The sequence below is a fragment of the Papaver somniferum genome, chromosome 7 (genome assembly GCF_003573695.1).
Source record: "Papaver somniferum cultivar HN1 chromosome 7, ASM357369v1, whole genome shotgun sequence".
Classification (NCBI taxonomy): Eukaryota; Viridiplantae; Streptophyta; class Magnoliopsida; order Ranunculales; family Papaveraceae; genus Papaver; species Papaver somniferum.
In genome coordinates, this window is record NC_039364.1 from 189,744,356 (window position 1) to 189,767,687 (window position 23,332).

A 23,332-nucleotide genomic window follows, 5' to 3' on the forward strand; every position below is an offset into this window, starting at 1 on the left:
ACTTGTCAATTTTGGGCCGTCTTTGTTGTTTGTTAAGAGGCCGGTTATCAAAACAAAAAACAAAAGAAAAATTAAATTAACATTTGGCACTCTTCGCTAACCTTGACAAAAAAAAGATCTAAAAGCAATCCCGAGCATGTATCATGTATTTGTTTTTTTTCGTGTTCGACATCAGACACTCAAGAAATACCGTACTAGTAATGAAAGTGGTGAAATATAAACCGTCACTGAGGCATGCACAGATGCAACTCATATCAACCGGGTGGGGGAGGCTATCACAATGAGGTTGGCAGCTCATCAGCTGCTCATACGCTACACATTCTGCCACAAGCTCAAACCCACCACTTCATGTTCAAGTGTTCAACAATGTGTCTCATCTAATCAGATTTGACCAATTGGTTCTCATCTTCATCAAAGTAACTATAAAAAGAATCAAAAACAGCATAAACATTATCAACATTCAAGTAAAATAGTGAGACTACAGAGTAGCTATTGCAAAGAGTACTCAAACTTGATAAAATTTTGAAAAGCTTTAAAGAGACGCACACGTGCTCACAGACACACAAAACAAGAGAGAAAAAAAGAGGGGAACATCTTTATAAGAAACAGTTAGAAGAATGGCTAGCCACTATGTCTATAAGATATGAAGACATGATGAGAAAGAACAAAGAGCATAGGAACCTTTTTGTATTTTTCCTTTAAAAGACGGTTTCACTGTTGCTGCAAGAAACTCCATTCATCAGATGCAACTACGAATCGATTTTCAGGGGTACACAACTAAGAGAAATTATCTTTTAATTTGGATTGTTCAGGCCAGAAAACATCATGGAGAAACATGTATAGTTCTCTCATAGTTTAACACATGTCAGTTTTCACCAAAAATTTCCTCATATAAACCTCTCCGTAGACAATACTTGAACCACAGAGCATTCATACGATACAATAACAAAGAAATGCAAATGCAAATGCAAAATGAACGAACCAACCTGCTGCTGTGATCATTTAAATCTCCCAGCCCAGCTTCTTCGTCCTCACCTCAATCCGGATATACGTTGCAGTGACTTTTTGCAACCATACGCTTTCCTCGCTGCTTCCAAGCTATAAAAAGACTGGCACCTGAAATTGCAATATAAACACATGAAATATCTACTTACCTGAAAAGAAGTAGGTTGAGAAGGTCAGATTAGGTGTCAACAATAAAACAAATTCATAACAACAAACTAACACCGAATTTGGTATCTATTGACAAACTAATACGAGCTCTAGAGGCTGAAAGTAGAGGCAAAGGCTATATACTCAATCTTAAATAACCATTTCTAGAGATTGAGCAAGTTTTCAAACAGGACTAAGTCTATAACTTTAACATCCAATCCTTATAAGTAGGGAGGCCCTCGGGATCCTTCAAGATCTCAATGTCAGGTATGAAGAATCTGCGGTGCTTGTGCATGTGAACCATGCATCTCTCAACGGGTAATGCATCATATCACAATGAAACAACAAGCAGGATTAACTTCCTTGTCATCATCATCCATCTCTTCATCCTAGGCCAATTCATCCACATCCAGTTTCGTGAAATAACAATTGGTCTCACCAATCAAATCTCCATCCTTCCCAACCTCCACGCATTTATCCTCCTCACTTTCTTCCCTTTCCAGTTCCACATCCTGATGACTGTTATTTTACTTACAGGGACAGACTGGGGGTTAGCTGCCCGCATTATGTGCAGCTTTGAATTACGATGGAGGCTTCTATTCTGCTTCTGACAGAGGGTACAACAATATAGCATTGGGGTATCATTGTCCTTTTGTTCTTAAACTATAGTAGATTGTCTAATTAAACATATAGTTTTTGTCATGCAGTAGCATAATTTTAATCACTAGGACCAACTAACATATCCCAACTCAATGATCCTTCTTAGCAGTAGCAAAATTTACACCAACATAGGCACATTACACCTAGGTGTATTCTCTATTGTAAACCAAAACTTGCATCCAGCACACACCTATCAATGATTTGTGAACGACAACATTAACAAACTAAACAAGAACCCAAACCAAACAAGGGAAGAAACATCAAGAATTGAAGAATTAATCAGAAAACAGAAGAAACAAAATATGTCTTCCATTTGATACTGCACGGGGCCATACACTTCTACAATGAATTTTTTGTTGTGATTCATCTCAAACTGAGCCTTACATGAACTAACATAACCCTGGCATATCTTGTGTTTCATTGATTTTAATTGTGCTTTAGTTGGAAGCCTGGGATTTATTCTGTCTCTTTGGATTGTGACTGTGTATACCTTTTTATATATAACTACGTCCTTCAAAAGATATAAAGCATCAGCATTCTACATTGGACTTTTTATAATTCCTTGAAAGAATAGAGTGTATACCTCCACATTTTTTACGCTCATACAATTACAAACTAAACTACTTTGGTAAATGTATCAGCAAACGAAAAGTAAATAAACATTTCAAACATGCACAATTTATATATATACATGTAAACCAGCTAAAACTTGCACATACAAAAACCTACAAATATTACCTGTGGAAGCGAATGTCTCTTTCAAGCTGAACATTTCAAGCCAACAGAGCCAACCCCACCGACTGTCCTCGGAAATTCTCCGTCGAAGAACCCACTGGGACACTTGGCAATACTCAGCATTTCTAATGAACTTTCTTCTTGCTTTCTCTTTCTAGTAAACACAACTTTATCAACCACTCTAGCATCAAATGTAATAACATCCTCACAACAGTAACACATTTACCATGATCAATATTCTTAATAACATCCTATTCTACTTTTTCAGCATCACACATAACAAATTGAAATCAAACAGTAACAAAAATACTCAAATATCATCATATTGAAACAAAATCAAAATTCACTTCATTGTAAACATAAAGTTGGGCGTTGTGTAATACATAAATTGAAACCTGAAAACATGTGAAAAATCCATTAATAACCCAGATTACATTTCTCTAAACCCACACAGAACTCCCAAAACAAAACAAAACAAAAACAATGAAAATTAATTCAAAGATCATCTTCCATTCTCAAATACTCACCAATATCACTCTGATGAAGAACAACAATACCATTAGGATCTAACTTCCTACAATCTTGAGTACTTTTAGCTGATATCCCAAACCCTAAAGGAACATCAGTCATTGAGAAAACAACAACACCATCACCAGCAACAGTATTCTCAGTAATCCTTCCCAACCCACCTTTCAAAACATGATTCCCATACAAAAAACTCATCTCTGAAGTTGGTTTCAACCATACCTTATGTTTAGCATTATCAGCTAATAAATTCAATGATTGTATAGTTAAATGAAAACTACCACCTTTAGTAAACTTACCAATACAAATACCTAACGATATCAGTTTCTCTCTACTTATATTTGTAGCTCTTTTTACTAATGATTCACTAACATAGAATACTCTGTTCTTCTGAAGGCGGAAACAGTATCTACCTGGCTCTTTATCAGGACCTTCATGTGATGGTTTCTCAATGATGTTCTTCAGATTGTTTCCTGTGAATTTGAATAGTTTCTCAAATACTGCTGTCGTTTCTGCTTCATCTAAAGCCCTCATCTTTCTTTCGGACTCGTATTCTTTTCCTCTAGGGTTTGGAGTTGCAAATTTCTGCGCTATTCATAGACACGTCTTCGGTTTCGGGAGCACAGTTATTGGACCTAGACTAGTTTTAATAAAAGGCTTACTTAAAAAGCCCATTTGACTATTTCAGACATCCCTCGCCTAGGTTGCCTTTCACTTTTGTTACAGGGAGGGGTTTTTGGATCAAGGGAGTGGGAGAATCGGACTCAACTCACTTGATATAACCTGTTCAGTAATTCCTTCCGAGTCAGACAAAAATACCTTCGCACAAATAGGGTTCCAACACAAAAAAACAAAAAACAAAAAAAAACTAACCTTGTCGTCGTTTCTCTCTACTTGGTCTTCCTACTAACGAAGAATACTCATAAACCTTAAACCGTGATTTCATCTATGATTCGTTTAATTTATAACCTTCAAAATTATATCTCCGGGAACCAATTTCAAAGCCAAGAGCAAATGAAACATTCTGTAATATTGTGTCTCTAAAGTATCATGATTGTTAAACTCTGGTTCCCAAATTGTTAGATCATGATTCTCTCTTATTTTTATGTTTATTTAAAAGAAAAATCAGTACATAAGACCTTGATTCGTTCATAGTAGTAGAAGAAAAATAAAGCATTCACGTTTACAAAACGAGAGGTGAATACAATATTTCTCTACCATGCAGGTAATAGCGAAATCCAATATTTCACTACCACTTGAGTGATGGTGAGATTGGACATTTCGTTGTCATCTAAGTGATAGTGAAATATAACGTTTCATTGTCCATATTTCCCTCTTCCTCTTCTAGTTTTGATTGTTTAGTCATTTACCATCACACTTAATATGAATGTGAAGGTTGTTCCACAAAAGGTCGGATCCTTTCCCAGATCCTTCCGTTAACATGCCTTTCCCAGATCCTGCTGTAACATGTTTTCAGTTTTTGTTTCATACCTCTTGGTTTTATGTTTTCAGTTTTTGTTTTTGAACTTTTTTCCTAGACACAACAAACACAAGAAGTAGCCTGCAACTAATGTTAAACCTGCTTGTATTTAAGCTATGGATTTCAACCTTTCATTTACTCATGCAGTAGTGTTGCGAAATGACAAAAGCCAAAAGGTCACCTGGCCCTAAGATACTCCCCGATTCATGGTCATTCCTAGGAGGAATCCCTAATGGACCAACCTTAACTAACACTCCAAATTATTAGTAAGATTAACCAAACAAATGATAGTGAAATGTTGCATTCACCATCACTTCGGTGATGGTGAAAGGTTCCATTTCACCAGTGCTCTGTTGACAATGAAATATTGCATTTCACTTCCTCCTATATGGCAGAGAAATTTGCAAATTCATGTCCTGAATTATGAACGCGCATCTTTCATTTCCCTTTCACTGGTAAAAAAGAACCAAGGTTTTACATATTTATATTATTTTTATTACATACATACAAAAAGAGTGAATCATGGTTTAATTGTTTGGGTTACTGGGGTTCCTCATTTCCAACGAACTCTGTGAAGACAAAGAAGCACAAAATTTTACATTTTGATTCTCTTGGTTTTGAAAATGGAAAAGGAAGTGTCAAGGGTCTGATCTTGATGATATTACACCAAATGATCATAGATGATATTTGACATTTAGTGTTTTAACCGTTGGTAGTTGATCATTTAAAACTAAAATCAACATTAACCATAACTCCTTTATATATCCGTGGATTAGCACCCAGTGATTCAGATGGATATTTTGGTCCAGAAACTATTGAAATTTAACTCATTCATAAATGAGTGAGTTGAGTCCGATTCTTCCACTCCCTTGATCCATAAACCCCCTCCCTATAACAAAAGTGTTGCCTTTCCTTTCAGACTTTTTCGCAGGGGCAAGCCTCGGACGGTACGTACCAGTTTTCATTTCATCCGCGTCTAATCCAATTCATTAGGACAAGCACTATGTTGTGTCGCTAAGGGAAATGGGTCCCAAGGCAACGTCACTATGGTGAGCTTTGATCCCTTAGCTGCACTACTACACGAAAATTTAGTTTCCATGTAAACGGGTACTGAGTTTCCATTTAAGTTAATGCGTTGACTTGATTCAACGGGTATTGAGTATCCGTTTCTGGAGTATAAACATCCAGGATATACACGGATTTGTCACTTCTTCTTCTTTACTTTATTTCTTTCTCTCTAAACACTCTCAAACTCTCTTTTTTTCCATTATATTTTCATGGTGATTTCGTGTGTGGTTGAAATTAAAAGGTTTGACCCATACTTAAAGGTGATTTCATTGTATTCTTCAATTTTGAATTTCATCCACAAAATCATCAAAGGTAAGTCGTTCCAATTTTAGGGTTTCAAGTTAATTTCTTTTTAATTATTTTCATGAGTTGTAAATACTTTAGGTTGATTGGCTATGTAGTCTCACTCAAACCCTTCTAAAAATCAAACCCAACTCTGCCTGTAACTGGGTTTCTTTTTCCCGCCAATTCTTGAATTCAAAATTCAAAAGGTAGAAGAAAGTGCCCCTTATCCAGACCAGGGGTGCGTATCATAGTTGTCGTCTTGGGGTGCAAATAGTAATTGAGGTGTCCCTTAGTAATTGAGTACCCCATATTCAAAGTAGGGTTCCATTTAGCAGTTGTCCTCCGGGATGCCTTTAACGACTTTTCGAGCCGAATTTTCCAAGAATGATTATTGCCCAACAATACCTACAAACAAATTTATTAGTGATAAAATGAGTCTCAGCTAATGTATTTATGGGTGAAAATGTGTCGCACTTTCGTGCTTATCACTATACAAAATCTAAATCAACTTCGTATAGTTGAGACCAAGCAACTACCCTAGTTCACTTAGTCTCCTCAGTATCCCTGCGCTTCCGACTTCGATGAGTGCACGCACTAGAACAATTCTTTTGGATCGTATTCCAAACGGTAATGGAACAACAAATATGTTTGGTAACAACACTATTGATTCTTTAAGATAAGATATCTCAAGTCATATGCAAAGGCTCTTCCGTTTAAGCTAATAAACTCCTTGGCCTGGTTAGATCAATCTATCCAATAACTACCGAAGCAGTCAAGTTTAGATTCACAATCAATCAATATAGATTCCAACAAGAAACTATAAGGTGATGCCGATCTCACGCAACTAATCAATCGAATAAATCTGAGTCTAGTTGGATCCCAGCCGATCAAGGTTTGTGCAGCACAAAGATATGAGAAACCAATAAGAAATCTTATTCAGCTTCAAATCTTCTTTAATTTTCAATTAAAACCTGCTATTTAAGGGTGAAAACGATTTCTGCTGATTTTGGTAATTTCGGGTGTGTGGGTGAGAAACGAGTTTAAACCCTAAACAATGTACTGCAAGAGAGTACTTTAGATTCGAGAGATCAATCTGTACAAATCCGGTCTAAACCAAGAAATGGTTGTTCCAGACTTGCTTCGGTCACCAAGTGAAGGAGAAGGGTTGGTTTTGGGGAGGGAAGCGCAGAGAGTGTTGAGACCAGAATAGTTGATTCTGTAAGAGTAGTTGTTTCACGACTTGTATCAGAAAATGGGAACCTAACAGATGGAAAGCTAGCAAATATTTTTTGAGTGTTGTATGCTCCTGACCTGAACTTGTTGTTCGGTGGAAATAGGTAACGCCTATTTATACAAGTCGAAGTGAAACGTACTCTGGTCTCATTAAGAAATGGAAAACGGGTGAGTAAATGGGAGGAGGTGGTAACCGGTAATGCCTGGAATTGATGTTCCATAAAAGAAAGTGTTTAACCATTACTCCATGTATTTACTAACCGCCTCATCCTTATGACACTTTCTTATAACGGGCGTAGTGTACGCCGCACGCTGTAAATCACCAAACCAATACCTAATGAGCATCCCCCAGTTTGTGACATGCGTTGATGTCTCGAGTGTTTTCATGGAAAACATGTAGCACGTTTTCGTTGTCTGGCAAGTTGAGCTTGGGAGACTTGCCGTCTCGGTGGTGACCTTCGACGGTCGAGATTTTGTATCTTAAGAGGAAAGGTAGCCGTTGATTATTGCAACCCTTCGTTTGGTAGCTAGTGACATGAAAGCATGATCAGTATGACTTTAATATGGCCTAGTTTAGGCGCGGCCAAAAGTTAGGGTTTTGGCTTTGTTTAGGCGCGACCAAACTAGGGCCAAAGGTTGCCATGCATTAGCTGGTAACCTTGGACGGCTAAGATCTGCACCTTAGATGAAAGAGTGGTCGTTGATTGTTGCAGGCCTCCGTTTTGGTAGCCGCATAGGGAAGGACGGCATGGTATGGCGCGGCAAGGTGGTTTGCATGTCATTGGCACATGTGGCATGGCATGCCTTGGCGCGGTTTGGCGTGGCCAAAACTAGGGTTTTGGGCCAAAGGTTACCATGTGGTGTTTGGCGACCTTAGAAGGCTAGGATTTGCATCTAGGATTGAAGGGTGGTCGTTGATCGTTGCACGCCTTCGTTTTGGTAGCCGCATAGGGAAGGCCGGCATGGTATGGCGCCGCAAGGTGGTTGGCATGCCATTGGCACATGTGGCATGGCATGCCTTGGCGCGGTTTGGCGTGGTCAAAACTAGGGTTTTAGGCCAAAGGTTACCATGCATTGTTTGGCGACCTTGGATGTCTAGGATTTGCATCTAGGATTCAAGGGTGGCCGTTGATCGTCGCACGCCTTCGTTTTGGTAGCCGCATAGGGAAGGTCGGCATGGTGGGGCCAAGGAAACTGGCGCGGGCGGCTTGGCATAGTGGGGCCAAGGGTTTGGCACGGACGGCTTGGCATGGTGGGTCCAAGGCAAGGTGCGGTTGGCTTAGCATGGTGGGGCCAAGGCAAGGTGCAATTGGCTTGGCATGGTGGGGCCAAGGGTTTGGCATGCCATTGGCGCATGGTGCGGCTAGCATGGTTGGGGCCAAGGCAAGGTGCGGTTGGCTTGGCATGGTGGGGCCAAGGCAAGGTGCGGTTGGCTTGGCATGGTGGGGCCAAGGGTTTGGCATGCCATTGGCGCATGGTGCGACTAGCATGGTTGGTATGCCTTGGCGCGGTAGACGTGGCTGGTATGGTTTGCCATTGGCACGGTGGCGTGAGAATTAGGGTTTGGTATGTACGAAGATGATTTCGGTCAATACTAAGGGTTCTGCCGTGGAACATGACATATGTATAAAAAAAATGGTACCCTGGTAATTCTAACGTAGGCATGCTGATTGATTCAATAAATGCGCTAGTGACCATAGTGATGTCATGTCAGATATATGGCTTTATGATTTTAACCCTAAGCGAAAAAACCACCATCAATATTAAGTCCCCTGCTTAGCTTGGAACAGGAGCATTGTTGCGAGGTAAGCATAAGATGGTGACAGGCGAGGACAAAATCGAAATGACAAGTCCTGAAAAGATGGTCAAGAAGACCTGGCTAACCTTTTTCGAGAGGTAAGGAGAGTTCGTGATTCTCGTGTTGGAGGCCTCGCATAGATTCTACTTGTAGTGTTGCTAGCTAGACCGTGAAGTGGTGGGATGTAGATTGTCAACTTGGAATAGGAGCCGCAGGCGTCGGCCGGCTTGGAATGGGAGCCGCAGGCGTCGGTCGGCTTGGAATGGGAGCCTCAGGCGTCGGTCGGCTTGGAATGGGAGCCGCAGGCGTCGGTCGGCTTGGAATGGGAGCCGCAGGCGTCGGTCGGCTTGGAATGGGAGCTGCATGCGTTGGTCGGCTTGGAACGGGAGCCGCATGCGTTGGTCGGCTTGGAATGGGATCCGTGGGCGTCGGTAGGCTTGGAACGGGAGCCGCAGGTGTCGGTCGGCTTGGAATGGGAGCCGCAGACGTCTGTTGGCTTGGAATGGGAGGAATCTGGCTTCGGTCCGCGAAATGGTGGAAACTGTCTTCAGTCCACAGAATGGTGTAAACTGGTTTCGGAACTTCGGCTGCCAAACGATGGTGATGACGTTGGAACTTCGGTTATCAAATGGTAGTGATGGCGCCTGACAACTTTGTCTAAATTAGGGTTTGGCATGCTGAAACCCTAATTAGCGCCCCTTACTAGAATCGTTGTAGAATTCTCGTACGAACTCGGATTTTGACGGTCCTCCCCTCCATCTGACCGGAAAAGAATTTCCTATCTCCTTTAACGGGAGTATTTAGGTTTTGAGCTCGTTTAGGAGGTGAAAACGTCCCGACGGTGAAACTCAGGAAGAATTCAAGAGGATGTTGCGGGCCCGTGGAATGATGTCGACTGGCTTCAGTTCCGTGGAAGGATGACGACTGGCTTCAGTTCTGTGGAAGGATGGGATCTGGATTTGGAACTTCGGATACCAAACGGTGGTGATGACGCCTGGCAACTTTGTTGAAATCAGGGTTTGGGATGCCAAAACCCTAATTAGCGCTCCTTACTAAAATCGTTGTAGAATTCTCGTACGAACTCAGATTTTGACGGTCATCCCCTCCATCTGACCGGAAACGAATTTCCTATCTTCTAAAGAAGGAATATTTAGGTTTTGAGCTCGTTTAGGAGGTGAAAACGTACCGACAGTGAAACTCAGGAAGAATTCAGGAGGGATGTTGCGGGCCCGGGTAACATAGTCGCGCCGAGTCATCTATTCTCGTTCATGGAGCAAGAAGGAAACTTTATTATTTGCAAACTCTAGAAACTCCGTCCATATGAAAAGAGGTATTGACCTTCTTCTTTTTTCTGTCGCTCGTCCGGATCCGTGCTTTCGTATGCAGTGTCTCTCAAGTGGATTCCAAAATTTACCAAACTCCATTGCATTCTTGGGACGAATGGATGTGGCTGCATTGTCGGTCAATCCTTGATTTTAGGTTGTTCAGTCCTGGACCTTCTGATCGCGATGACAGTATGTTGTGGATGCTTGTATGGTCGAAATCTTCTGGAGCCATTGGATGAAGTAGATGATTTGGGAGACGTTTCGTTACCGACGTGCTGCTATCAAGTCTTCAAGGACTTTGTTCTAAGAGACATCCTTCGAACCATATTCTGAATCTTGGACTATCGTATGGAATGAGATGCGGTGAGCAGTCCCCAGTTATATTTCTGTTAGATCCGATGGCACGGCCGAACATGTGAATGTATATCTGTGGCGTGCTTTTGGAGTCTTCGATGCACATGTACGGCTTTGTGTTTAGAAATTCCCGTGGCTCGTAAAACTTCGACAGTAATGACGTTGAAATCAGAAATAACCTGGTTGAGGGGAGTGAAAGCGTCCCATGCTGGTAGTCCCCATGTGTAGCCTACTTTCATTGCATCGTCTTGACTCCACGTCCACGGGGTTTGATACAAGCTTATTGTATTCTTTTGGATGGGACGCTGGGATGCTTAGAACATCACATGGACGAAATATTCTGGATAGCGAAGAGGTAGAAATGAGAGAGTTATGTTGTTTATCGTGGCTTCATCTATTTCTTCAAGAAAATGTTTCAGCCGCGTCTCTGGAGTTATCTCATGAGTTTTTGATGGTCGTGGAGTGCGATGAGCAGTCCCAAATCGCATTTTTCTTTAGTTTCTGAAGTTGTTTTCCTCTAAGCAGGCTTGGGATCCTCCGCGGCCTCGCAAAGTGTTGCAGGCGTCTTCTAGAAAGAGAGGTGATGATATTCTTGCGCTGCACCCTTGAAGAGTAGATGACCTTGTTGTGGCTATGTCCTTTTGGTTGACTGTGTCTTCTGATTTTTGACAGTGAAGGGATTCCGTGTATATCCTCAGTCCCCAAGTATGGTTTACATGTTTTCATCTTTGTAGCGGTTGCTGTTGTGGTGAAGCTTTGGCTGGTATCAACAAATGAGTGGTAATAGTTCTTGGTAGCAGATGTAATCAGAAGAGACTACATTGTCGTGGTAACAAAGTAGGTTGGTTGGAATTGTATGGGCATCCATGGAAGTTAAAGGATTGGTTGGATGCGTTAGAGCAAACTGTCAATGATGATGAGTTTTGACGGGATGGATCAAAAGGCGGTCATGACTACGAAGATTGGCTGGTTGCGATCATGATCCTTGACATGGGGAGCGTGGTGGTACGACCCTTTGCAGGAAGGAGTGGCAGCCCCGGTACGATCCTTGGCAGGAGGAAGCGGCGTTGAGGCGGCTTCGTCTCTTGGAGAGGATGTTGAAACTTAAGAAGCCAAACGCTGAAGCTTCGGCTTTGATCCTGGAGCAGCTTATGGAGAGAATGCTGAAGCGGAGCGTCTGCTGAAGTGAACCTTGAAGCGGAGCCGCTGCTAGAGGACGTTGAAGCGGAGAGGCTGCGTCAATCAGTGTGTTGTCAAACTGGACACCATTCAAGCGAACAGTGTTTAGGAGTCCCCAGTTCCATCTATCGTGCTTTCCAAGAGAGGTAGGGGTTTGGGAACGACTTCTTGGCTGGAAATAGATGTTTTTGGGAACAACTTCTTGGCTGGAAATAGACGTTTTCCTGACACAGTGCGGTTGAGGGATGCAAATATGTCTTGACGTTGCGCCTTGGTAAAATATAAAATCTCTCATAAATGTTCCACCATAGACTGCACAATTTTGTGGGTGAAGTCCCCCGAAATCATGCATCTCCTGACGGGAAGAGAGTCTTTGTGAACTCAGGGGGTTGCTGATCTCCTTGCCTCGATTTTGGAGAAGTCGTTCCTGGTCTTTACATGTGATGAAATTGGATTGCCGATTCCCTTCTACTGAGCGTTCAAGAGCAACGCTGGAAGGATGCAAGTTGCTAGCGCTAGGAAGATGCAAGTTGTTAGCGCAGGAAGGATGCAAGCTATCAGCGCTGGAAGAGATGCAATTTGTTGGCGCTGGAAAGATGAAAGTTGTTAGCGATGGATGGATGCAAGCTGTTAGCGCTAGATCGGTCTGGAATGGGCGCTGGCTTGGCGTGGATGCTAGCTTGGCAAGGCGCTGACTTGGCGTGGCGCGGTAGCAATAAAGTGGCAAAGAATATTCCAGGTATATACTCCAGTGTTTCTCTTTCAATTTGTTTTCTTGTTTTTCTTGTGTTGGTGCAAACCTTAGCCATGAGTATGCCTTCCATAAATCTGTAGAAATATTGTTCTTCTGAACTGGTGTAAACCCTAGCCATAAGGATGCCTCTCATAAACTTGTAGAAATAATTCATCGTAAACAATTCCTCTTCGAATATCACCGTAGTAGCGTCGGCTACCTCATGAATAGTGACGGGTAATCATTATCATGCAAAGTTGGTACGTACAGGTAGGTGACTGATTCCATGAAGAACCGGGCGTTAGGGTTTTCCTCTTTTTTTCTTTTTTGTAAGTCAAACAAAGCGCCTGGTTTATGGTTTGATTTTCTGGATTTTTGGGTTGACAGGAAAGTGTTACCTATGAGGGTTTTGGATTATTATTCGGGATGAACTGTTTTAGGATGATGCCGCTTTTGGTTATGATTGTAACTGACACAAACATCCCAGAGAGGATATGGAACCGTGAACGTTGCGTGTCGGTAGATGACATGGGATGAAACATAACATGGCTATCGGTTTTATCATTCCCGTGAAAACTTGAAATAGTAAACCATGTATTTTGTCTAGGCAAGACTTACTCGGTTTTTTGGATCTGCTAACGAAAAATGAGTCAGGTGCAAGTCCGAGTTTTGTGGGAAGCACCGTGATTGTGGAAAGTACCCAGTCGTCCCTGAGTCACTTGATAATCGAGTCGTCGATCCCTGGGCGGATCGTTTGCTTTTAACCTCTGGGAAGTCCCCAGTCGCCCCTTGCGTGTCATGACTAGTAACCGGGTCATCTGGTAACTGAGTCGTCGATCCCTGAGCGGATCGTATCGGGCCGTCTGGTAGCTGAGTCGTCGATCCCTGAGCGGATCGTATCGGGCTGTCTGGTAGCTGAGTCGTCGATCCCTGAGCAGATCGTATCGGGCCGTCTGGTAGCTGAGTCGTCGATCCTTGAGCGGATCGTTTGCCTCTACCGTCCTATCGTCTGGGTCGAAGTATGAGATCGAGGATTGAAAATTGACATTGTAACCGAAAAATCAATCTCCCACTGTGGTCGCCAATGGTTTGAGGGTGAAAACGATTTCTGCTGATTTTGGTAATTTCGGGTGTGTGGGTGAGAAACGAGTTTAAACCCTAAACAATGTACTGCAAGGGAGTACTTTAGATTCGAGAGACCAATCTGTACAAATCCGGTTTAAACCAAGAAATGGTCGTTCCAGACTTGCTTCGGTCACCAAGTGAAGGAGAAGGGTTGGTTTTGGGGAGGGAAGCAAAGAGAGTGTTGAGACCAGAATAGTTGATTCTGGAAGAGTAGTTGTTTCACGACTTGTATCAGAAAGTGGAAAGCTAACAGATGGAAATCTAGCAAATATTTTCTGAGTGTTGTATGCTCCTGACCTGAACTTGTTGTTCGGTGGAAATATGTAATGCCTATTTATACAAGTCGAAGTGAAACGTACTCTGGTCTCATTAAGAAATGGAAAACGGGTGAGTAAATGGGAGGAGGTGGTAACCGGTAACGCCTGAAATTTATGTTCCATAAAAGAAAACATTTCACCATTACTCCATGTATTTAATAACCGCCTCATTCTTATGACACTTTCTTATAACGTGCGTAGTGTACGCCGCACGCTGTAAACCGCCAAACCAATACCCAATGAGCATCCCCCAGTTTGTGACATGCGTTGATGTCTCGAGTGTTTTCATGGAAAACATGTAGCACGTTGTTGTTGTCTGGCAAGTTGAGCTTGGGAGACTTGCCGGCTCGGTGGTGACCTTCGACGGTCGAGATTTTGTATCTTAAGAGGAAAGGTAGCCGTTGATTATTGCAACCCTTCGTTTGGTAGCCAGTGACATGAAAGCATGATCAGTATGACTTTAATATGGCCTAGTTTAGGCGTGGCCAAAAGTTAGGGTTTTGGCTTTGTTTAGGCGCGACCAAACTAGGGACAAAGGTTGTCATGCATTAGCTGGTAACCTTGGATGGCTAAGATCTGCACCTTATATGAAAGAGTGGTCGTTGATTGTTGCAGGCCTTCGTTTTGGTAGCCGCATAGGGAAGTCCGGCATGTTATGGTGCGACAAGGTGGTTGGCATGCCATTTGCACATGTGGCATGGCATGCCTTGGCGCGGTTTGGCGTGGCTAAAACTAGGGTTTTTGGCCAAAGGTTACCATGCGTTGTTTGGCGACCTTGGACGGCTAGGATTTGCATCTAGGATTGAAGGGTGGTCGTTGATCGTCGCACGCCTTCGTTTTGGTAGCAGCATAGGGAAGGACGGCATGGTATGTCGCGGAAAGGTGGTTGGCATGCCATTGGCAAATGTGGCATGGCATGCCTTGGCGCGGTTTGGCGTGGCCAAAACTAGGGTTTTGGGCTAAAGGTTGCCATGCGTTGTTTGACGACCTTGAACGGCTAGGATTTGCATCTAGGATTGAAGGGTGGTCGTTGATCGTCGCACGCCTTGATTTTGGTAGTCGCATAGGGAAGGTCGGCATGGTATGGGCGGCAAGGTGGTTGGAATGCCATTGACACATGTGGCATGGCATGCCTTGGCGCGGTTTGGCGTGGCCAAAACTAGGATTTTGATCCAAAGGTTACCATGCGTTGTTTGGCGACCTTTGACGGCTAGGATTTGTATTTAGGATTGAAGGGTGGTCGTTGATCGTCGCACACCTTCGTTTTTGTAGCCACATAGGGAAGGCCGGCATGATGGGGCCAAGGAAAATGGCGAGGACGGCTTGGCATAGTGGGGCCAAGGGTTTGGCACGGAAGACTTGGCATGGTGGGGCCAAGGCAAGGTGCGGTTGGCTTGGCATGGTGGGGCCAAGGCAAGGTGTGGTCGGCTTGGCATGGTGGGGCCAAGGGTTTGGCATGCCATTGGCGCATGGTTGGGGCCAAGGAAAGGTGCGGTTGGCTTGGCATGGTGGGGCCAAGGCAAGGTGCGGTTGGCTTGGCATGGTGGGTCCAAGGCAAGGTGTGGTTGGCTTGGCATGGTGGGGCCAAGGGTTTGGCATGCGATTGGCGTATGGTGCGGCTAGCATGGGTGGTATGCCTTGGCGCGGTAGACGTGGCTGGCATGGTTTGCCATCGGCACAGTGGTGCGGCTGGCATGGTTGGCATGCCTTGGCGCGGAGATGTGGCTGGCATGGTCGGCATGCCTTGGCGCGGAGATGTGGCTGGCATGGTTTGCCATCGGCACATTGATGCGGTTGGCATGCCTTGGTGCGGAGATGTGGCTGACATGGTTTTCCATCGGCACAGTGGTGCGGCTGGCATGGTTGGCATGCCTTGGCGCGGAGACGTGGATGGCATGGTTTTCCATTGGCTCGGTGGCGTGAGAATTAGGGTTTGGTATGTACGAAGATGATGTCGGTCAATACTAAGGGTTCTGCCGTGGAACATGACATATGTATAAAAAAAAGGTACCCTGGTAATTCTTACGTAGGCATGCTGATTGATTCAATAAATGCGCTAGTGGCCATAGTGACGTCATGTCAGATGTATGGCTTTACGATTTTAACCCCAAGCTAAAAACCACTATCAACACCTGCACAACAACACTTGAATCTCTTGTGAGCACAGAACGGAGTCTGTTAACAATGCATTATCACAAGATGTCTTTAGAACTACAAACAGTTCTAAGGATCTGGTCGATACTTCGGTCTAGTTTGAGTGAATCTTATATCAGAAGAGAAGATTCTCAAGAATAAACAAACTAGGTGCAATCAAAGTTTCAACAACCATTAGTCAATCAAATCAATCGAAAACTAACAACACTGCAATTATCTAGTTTCCCAACAACGGTACTCGTAGAGCTTCTTGATCCCACAGAAGTTTTGAAACGAGCGGTTGGAAGAGATTTTGCCTAATTAGGGTACTTTCCTCTCCGAGCAGACGGCTCCACCAGAAACAACAAAAATATGAAGTTTTCCTGGCTCTTATGATAGTTTGCTAGAAATGCAAACTTAGGTATTTATAGACCAAGGTTGTTTGGACACCAAGAAATTTCCAAAACCGAAAGTATTCTCAAAATATGCAATAAATGCCCATTCGGTTTTCATAATCCCAGTAAATGCTTTGTCCAATATTTCCCAAAATCTCTCAATAGAAAATCTCCAATTAGTAGATGCACATTACTAATTTTTATTCTCTAGAGATATGCATTTAATTGCTGGTAATTAAAGCATACAAAACTAACAACCTTAATTAAAAGATTCTTAATTTATTTCGGAACAGGATCTCCTTGAGTACTAAGAAATATATTTGAACTAGCAGTTACCCGTGTCGTTACGGAACGGGCGTGCATTATATTCTATCATTGGAATTCGTAAAGATACGGTTATGTTACTTTCTTTTGCAAGGAATCCCAGAACTACAAAACTCTACCGAACATGGTTATGTAATGTCATGTATAATAAGGGTATTAACAAACCATGGTTTAATAATATAGTCATCTAAACAATCAAGAATTCGGAAAAAAAAAAAAGAAAAAGAAACTAATAACATTGGTGCAGCAAAATGAAACCAAAAGTCATGACAGAAAAATCCAAGCAAACAAATATGCATGCACTAATCCAAATCATGATTTAGAGGAAGTTTCAACAATAATTCCATATTTTACCTTTCACCTTGGGAAATAGGAAAAGTGATCAGAAATTCATGAATTTCTGATGGTTGTAATTCGAGATGAAATCAATCAAAAAAATTATAATCTTAATAATTTCAGATAACGATTATCTTAAAACGAATATATTGGTATAGGTGAGAAAAGTATGCTTTCTAGACTGCTTATTGCTCCTTGATAACACTACTAAAATGTTATATCCTATCATTTTATGAGTTGAAAAAGGGTAAATGATACCTATGTGAAAATTTAATCTTCTAACATATATTTAACGATTTTGACTCATACTACATGGATCCAAAATAAAAAACAAAAATGGGCTATCTATCAAACTATACAAAAACCAATCTAATAAACAACACAACAAATAAAAATGTTGAAATCGTTGTAAATTGTATGTGGCAGCATAAAAGCTTATAATGGAACTATGCAATCATATTGAGGGTATCCAAATATATCTAAACCCCATATCAAATCAAATATATGTACAATATCATAATGGGACAAATCTAACAAAATCTCAACCTCCGCAATCGACCACTCAAAAAATACTTTATTTGAATACCCAAAATTTCAAAATGCGAATTAAAAAGTTACCAAAATTTATAAAACTATTTTTTTTAAATACCCAAATACAGAAGAAGGTAGCCTAAAGACGATTCATACGAACCTTGAAATCTGGCAATTTCATGAGAGTTAAGTTTATTACAGCAAAAAAAAGTTGATTTATCCAAATAATTCACGAACACTATCGTTTTATTGACGAAAAGTGTCAGGCTTGAATTTAGATTTCGCAAGCACAAATCTGGACCGCCGCTTATATAAGCTAACTTAGCCAATACCATAATACATCACGGGCTCGAAAAAAAATATATCGTTCATTTTGTGTTAATATGTAAAGTGACAATTTTGATACCTATTATTATTTTTATTTTATTTTTTGTAATCGATTTAAAGTTAACTAACACGAAATTAAAAGAGCCCAGAGACCTACCAACATCATAGGATCCAACTGTCGCTACTTCTTCTTGTACCAGCACCGCCCATCACCACTCACAAATATATACCTCACAACCCCCACTATTATTTTTAGCAAATTTGTTATTTATTAATGGAGAGGTATTTATTAGGATTTATAAATAATGAGATATATATTTATTAGGGAAATTAATAAAACACTAATTATGAAAAATTAATAGGACATTAATGATATGATAAGAAAAGAAAATTAAGACCATTTGATGTAACTTTAACTTTCAATCTAAGACGTATCAAAATAAACAACCACAACTATTTATTTAGCTTTTAGGCTAATAAACCAACACCGCTCTTTATCTTGTCTAACTTGTCCAAGCTTTGTTTTATAATCTAGACAATAAAAGATAAGAGTTATTGTTCGTGTTCAAAGTATGTTGACATATTTTCTTTGTAAATCATATTTCATATTTACAATCTTGGAATCGATTATACCACACTTCCAAACAAGTTTAGAATTGGTTCATTTGTATTCCAAGACAACTATGTGATTAATCTGAAAGGGGGGGGGGGGGGGGGGGGGCGCTAACAACACCATCCAATATTTCGCTTAGCAATCTGTATGGACTAACTCCGAAATACTTTGTTAGAGAATCAACTACACAGTCAGACTCAATCTAGATAAAATTATCTTAAGGAGTTAATATCTCTCTCTTGATTTGATTTTTACTCAAGCTAAAAACAACAGCGAGTCTTTATCAAATACAAGGAATACTTGGACGGTACCAAAGACCAATGTCCAAGGATCAATCAATATCAATCAACAACCAAAGATTGGATTTCCAATTGATGATCACGAACACACAACCTGTATTATTTCAATTATATAAAAAATAATGCGGAAAAGAAATAACACAGACACCCGAAATTTTGTTAACGAGGAAACCGCAAATGCAGAAAAAACCTGGGACCTAGTCCAGATTGAATACACATTGTATTAAGCCGTTACAGACACTAGCCTACTGCAAACTAACTTCGAACTGGACTATAGTTGAATCCCAATCAGTCTCCCACCGATACAAGGTATAGTTGAATCCCAATCAGTCTCACCCACCACCAAGAGTTGTTGTAACCCAAAATCACAGACTTGATAATAAACAGATTTGTCTCACACAGAAAAGTCTATAAGAGGATAAATCTGTCTCCCACAGATAAACCCTAGGTTTTGTTCCGTCTTTAGATATAAAATCAAGGTAACAGGAACCAATTGATAATCCGGTCTTATATTCCCGAAGAACAACCTAGATTAATCAATCACCTCTCAACAATCCTTCCTGACTACACAAGCGGTTTGTCGAAGAATCACAAACAGTGATACGAAGATGTTTGTGACTTCTTTATCTTGCCTATCGGAGAACTCTCACGATCTCAAGCCAATCAATCGATTGTACTTGTACGATAGAAGATGCAAGATCAGATCAAACAACTACGATAAAGTAGTATCGGTCTGGCTTCACAATCTCAATGAAGTCTTTAAGTCGTTAACCTGATTTTAGAGAAGAAAATCAAAGGTTAATGGAGATCGACTCTAGCGGGCGCACTATTAGCATACAGACGTGTGGGGATTAGTTTTGCACAATGCTAGATATCTCCTTTATATAGCCTTCAAATCAGGGTTTTGCCTTAGTTACAAAGAAATCCATATTCACCGTTAGATGAAAACCTGATTTAGATTCAAGCTAATATTTCTTAACCGTTATATCGAAAACTTAGCTCGTCACACACACTTGGGTAGACGTTTACTGGGTTCGTGAAAACCATGCCCAAACGTGTACGTGTATGTTGGTTCAACATAGTAACCCAAAAGGTTAGCCATATGAGCATTTCATATTAACCTTGTTCTTCTTCACCATAACTAGTTTAATTGACTCAAATTAACTAGACAGTCAGACTCAATCTAGATTGAAAGTATCTCAAGGAGTTATTATCTCAATCTCTTGATTTGATCTTTACTCAAGCAAATAGAAATCTGCGAGTCTTTATCAAAGAGAGATAACTTGGACGGTACCAAAGACCAATGTTCAAGGATCAATCAATATCAATCCACAACCAAAGGTTGGATTTCCAATTGATAATCACGAACGCACAACCTGTATTATTTCAATTATATAAAATATAATGCGGAAAAGAAATAACACAGACACCAGAAGTTTTGTTAACGAGGAAACCGCAAATGCAGAAAAACCCCTGGACCTAGTCCAGATTGAATACACACTGTATTAAGCCGCTACAGACACTAGCCTACTGCAAACTAACTTCAGATTGGACTATAGTTGAACCCCTATCAATCTCCCATTGATACAAGGTACAGTTGTACTCCTACGCCTCTGATCCCAGCAGGATACTGCGCACTTGATTCCCTTAGCTGATCTCACCCACAACCAAGAGTTGATGTAACCCAAAATCACAGACTTGATAATAAACAGATATGTCTCACACAGAAAAGTCTATAAAAGGATAAATCTGTATCCCACAGATAAACCCTAGGTTTTGTTCCGTCTTTATATATAAAATCAAGGTAGCATGAACCAACTGATAATCCAGACTTATATTCCCGAAGAACAGCCTAGATTAATCAATCACCTCTCTACAATCCTTCCTGACTACACAAACGCATTGTCGAGGAATCACAAACAGTAAGACTAAGATGTTTGTGACTTCTTTATCTTGCCTATCGGAGGCATACAGACGTGTGGGGATTAGTTTTGCACAATGCTAGATATCTCCTTTATATAGCCTTCAAATCAGGGTTTTGCCTTAGTTACAAAGAAATACATATTCACCGTTAGATGAAAACCTGATTTAGATTCAAGCTAATATTTCTTAACCGTTATATCGAAAACTTAGCTCGTCACACACACTTGGGTAGACGTTTACTGGGTTCGTGAAAACCATGCCCAAACGTGTACGTGTATGTTGGTTCAACATAGTAACCCAAAAGGTTAGCCATATGAGCATTTCATATTAACCTTGTTCTTCTTCACCATAACTAGTTCAATTGACTCAAATGAACTAGTTAAAGAGTTGTTCAATTGCTATGAGATCTTATGTAACTACACAAGACACAATTGAAACAAAGATGATTCGATTCGATTGAATCGGCTCATGAACATTATAGCCACGGTTTGCATAAAGCATTCCTTAGTAATTTAATGTTTCATGTTCAGAGCACATGTTTAGATCATAACCTCTTAAGTTCACAAACAAGTTCGCGGACTTAAGTTAATCGGTTGAGTTTTCCAAACTCAGCAGAAATTCTCGGAAAGAGAACTTTCGCCAGTTCGCGGACGGGGTTCGCGGACTTAGCACACAAACGAGTTTTGGAAAATCCTAGCAGAAATTCTCGGTCGAGAACTTCCGACAGTTCGCGGAATGAGTCTGCGAACTAGGTTCGCGGACTTGGCAAGCCAATTCCACAATCCTCCCGATTTCTCTTGATCAACAAAGTTCGAAAACTTCGGTTCAAAGAATACATGGTTATGTAATCTAAACTCTCATTTCAATCATTGAAACATTCTCAGAGGACGCTATGTAGCCGTTATTCACAGACCGATTCACGTCAGAGCAATTCTCAAAGTGATTGAAACTTTTCATGACTTTCGTCACTAGGTGAAGATAAACTTGATCAAAGCGAAACGCTTTACCAACACACGATTTCGAGATAAAAGATAAGCAATGAATACTCAGCTCGAAATGTCAAATGTGTATGATCTAGTCTATATAGCATACGATTTTTGTCTCATAAGAAGTAGGAGATAGAAGAGATAGACTTTTGAGTGATAGATAAGTTCAAGTCTCCACATACTTTTTTGTTGATGAAGTTCCACGGTTCCTTGTATAGATCTTCGTCGTTGTATGATGAATCGCCATGAAGTCCTTGAGCTCAACTACACTTTTCTATCCTAGTCCGAGACTTAGCTATGTAGGCTAGAAATCAAGACTTATAGTTTTGATCACTAACATTGACAAACATGATTGAGATAGCAACGCATGCGAGGTTGACCGAGCTATGCTCTAACAATCTCCCCCTTTGTCAATTTTAGTGACAAAACTATTAATACATATGGAATACAAAAAAGATAAATTTTAGTGGCTCCTATTTCATAGTCTAATCTTCAACTTTCCTTGAAATCTTCGTCCTTCCAAGTACTCCAATGATCCCAAAGGTTGTAAGTTTAGCACCATCGTTGTTGAAGATCCGTAGCTATAACAATGAGAGAAATCGAGATTCTCGATCATTATTTTTCACTGTCATAGTATTATTATATAACATCAAAGTCCAAGTATATCATGACTTTAACAATAATACTACGGTGATATGTATCACTCCCCCTTAGTCAATACTCTATCTCGATCATGGAAACCACTCCCCCTTACACAATGATCCGAAAACCATTTGTATTTGTAGTGTGAACTACAATATTTCTCCCCCTTTTTGTCAATAAAATTGGCAAAGGTACAAGAATGGGATCATAATGAAATTTCCACAAGAGACATTTCATGACCAAAAAAAAAATACATACCAACTTAATTTAGATGCAATCTAATAGCCGAAGCTAACAACATTCATCAAGGAGTTTTAAGATACAAGATAACCCCTATAAAATTCTAGAGCTGCACTCCCCGCAAGATATTACCATTAAGCACAAGTTCAAAAGAACTCTCCCTCATTTAATTCATTCCCGAGAGAATAACAAGAACGACCTTAATTTCGAAAGAAAAGAAGGATTTTGAAACGCTAGAAAAACTAAAAAGACAAAAACGACAATCCTACAGAAACTGAACTGGAATGTTTCTACTGGAGTTTCAGACTCAATTGCCCAAAAGAAAAGGATAAGCAAAGGGGCGAGAGTCAATGAAACGTTTTAATGAACCAAAACAACACCAATAGACTGCCGCAGGTGTTGAAACGCTGCAGTGTCTAAGGGTTTGGTGAGAATATCAGCCAATTGTTTTTCGGAAGGCACAAATTCCATACTAATGATACCATTTTCATAAAGATCATGAATAAAATGGTACCTTATGTCAATGTGCTTTGTTCTTGAGTGCTCAACAGGATTCTCAGTAATTCGAATCGCACTGGAGTTATCACAAAAGATCCTCATTATTCTAGTATCAA

General features: G+C 40.9%; 1 protein-coding gene across 1 annotated transcript; it reads right to left on the minus strand.

Moving 5' to 3' along the window:
- Positions 1-2,867: 2,867 nt before the first annotated feature.
- On the minus strand, positions 2,868-3,680 carry LOC113299243 (60S ribosome subunit biogenesis protein NIP7 homolog). Its single transcript, XM_026548231.1, has one exon. The coding sequence runs from the start codon at positions 3,604-3,606 to the stop codon at positions 3,043-3,045; it is 564 nt and encodes a 187-aa protein (XP_026404016.1). The 5' UTR covers positions 3,607-3,680; the 3' UTR covers positions 2,868-3,042.
- Between the last annotated feature and the right edge of the window lie 19,652 nt (positions 3,681-23,332).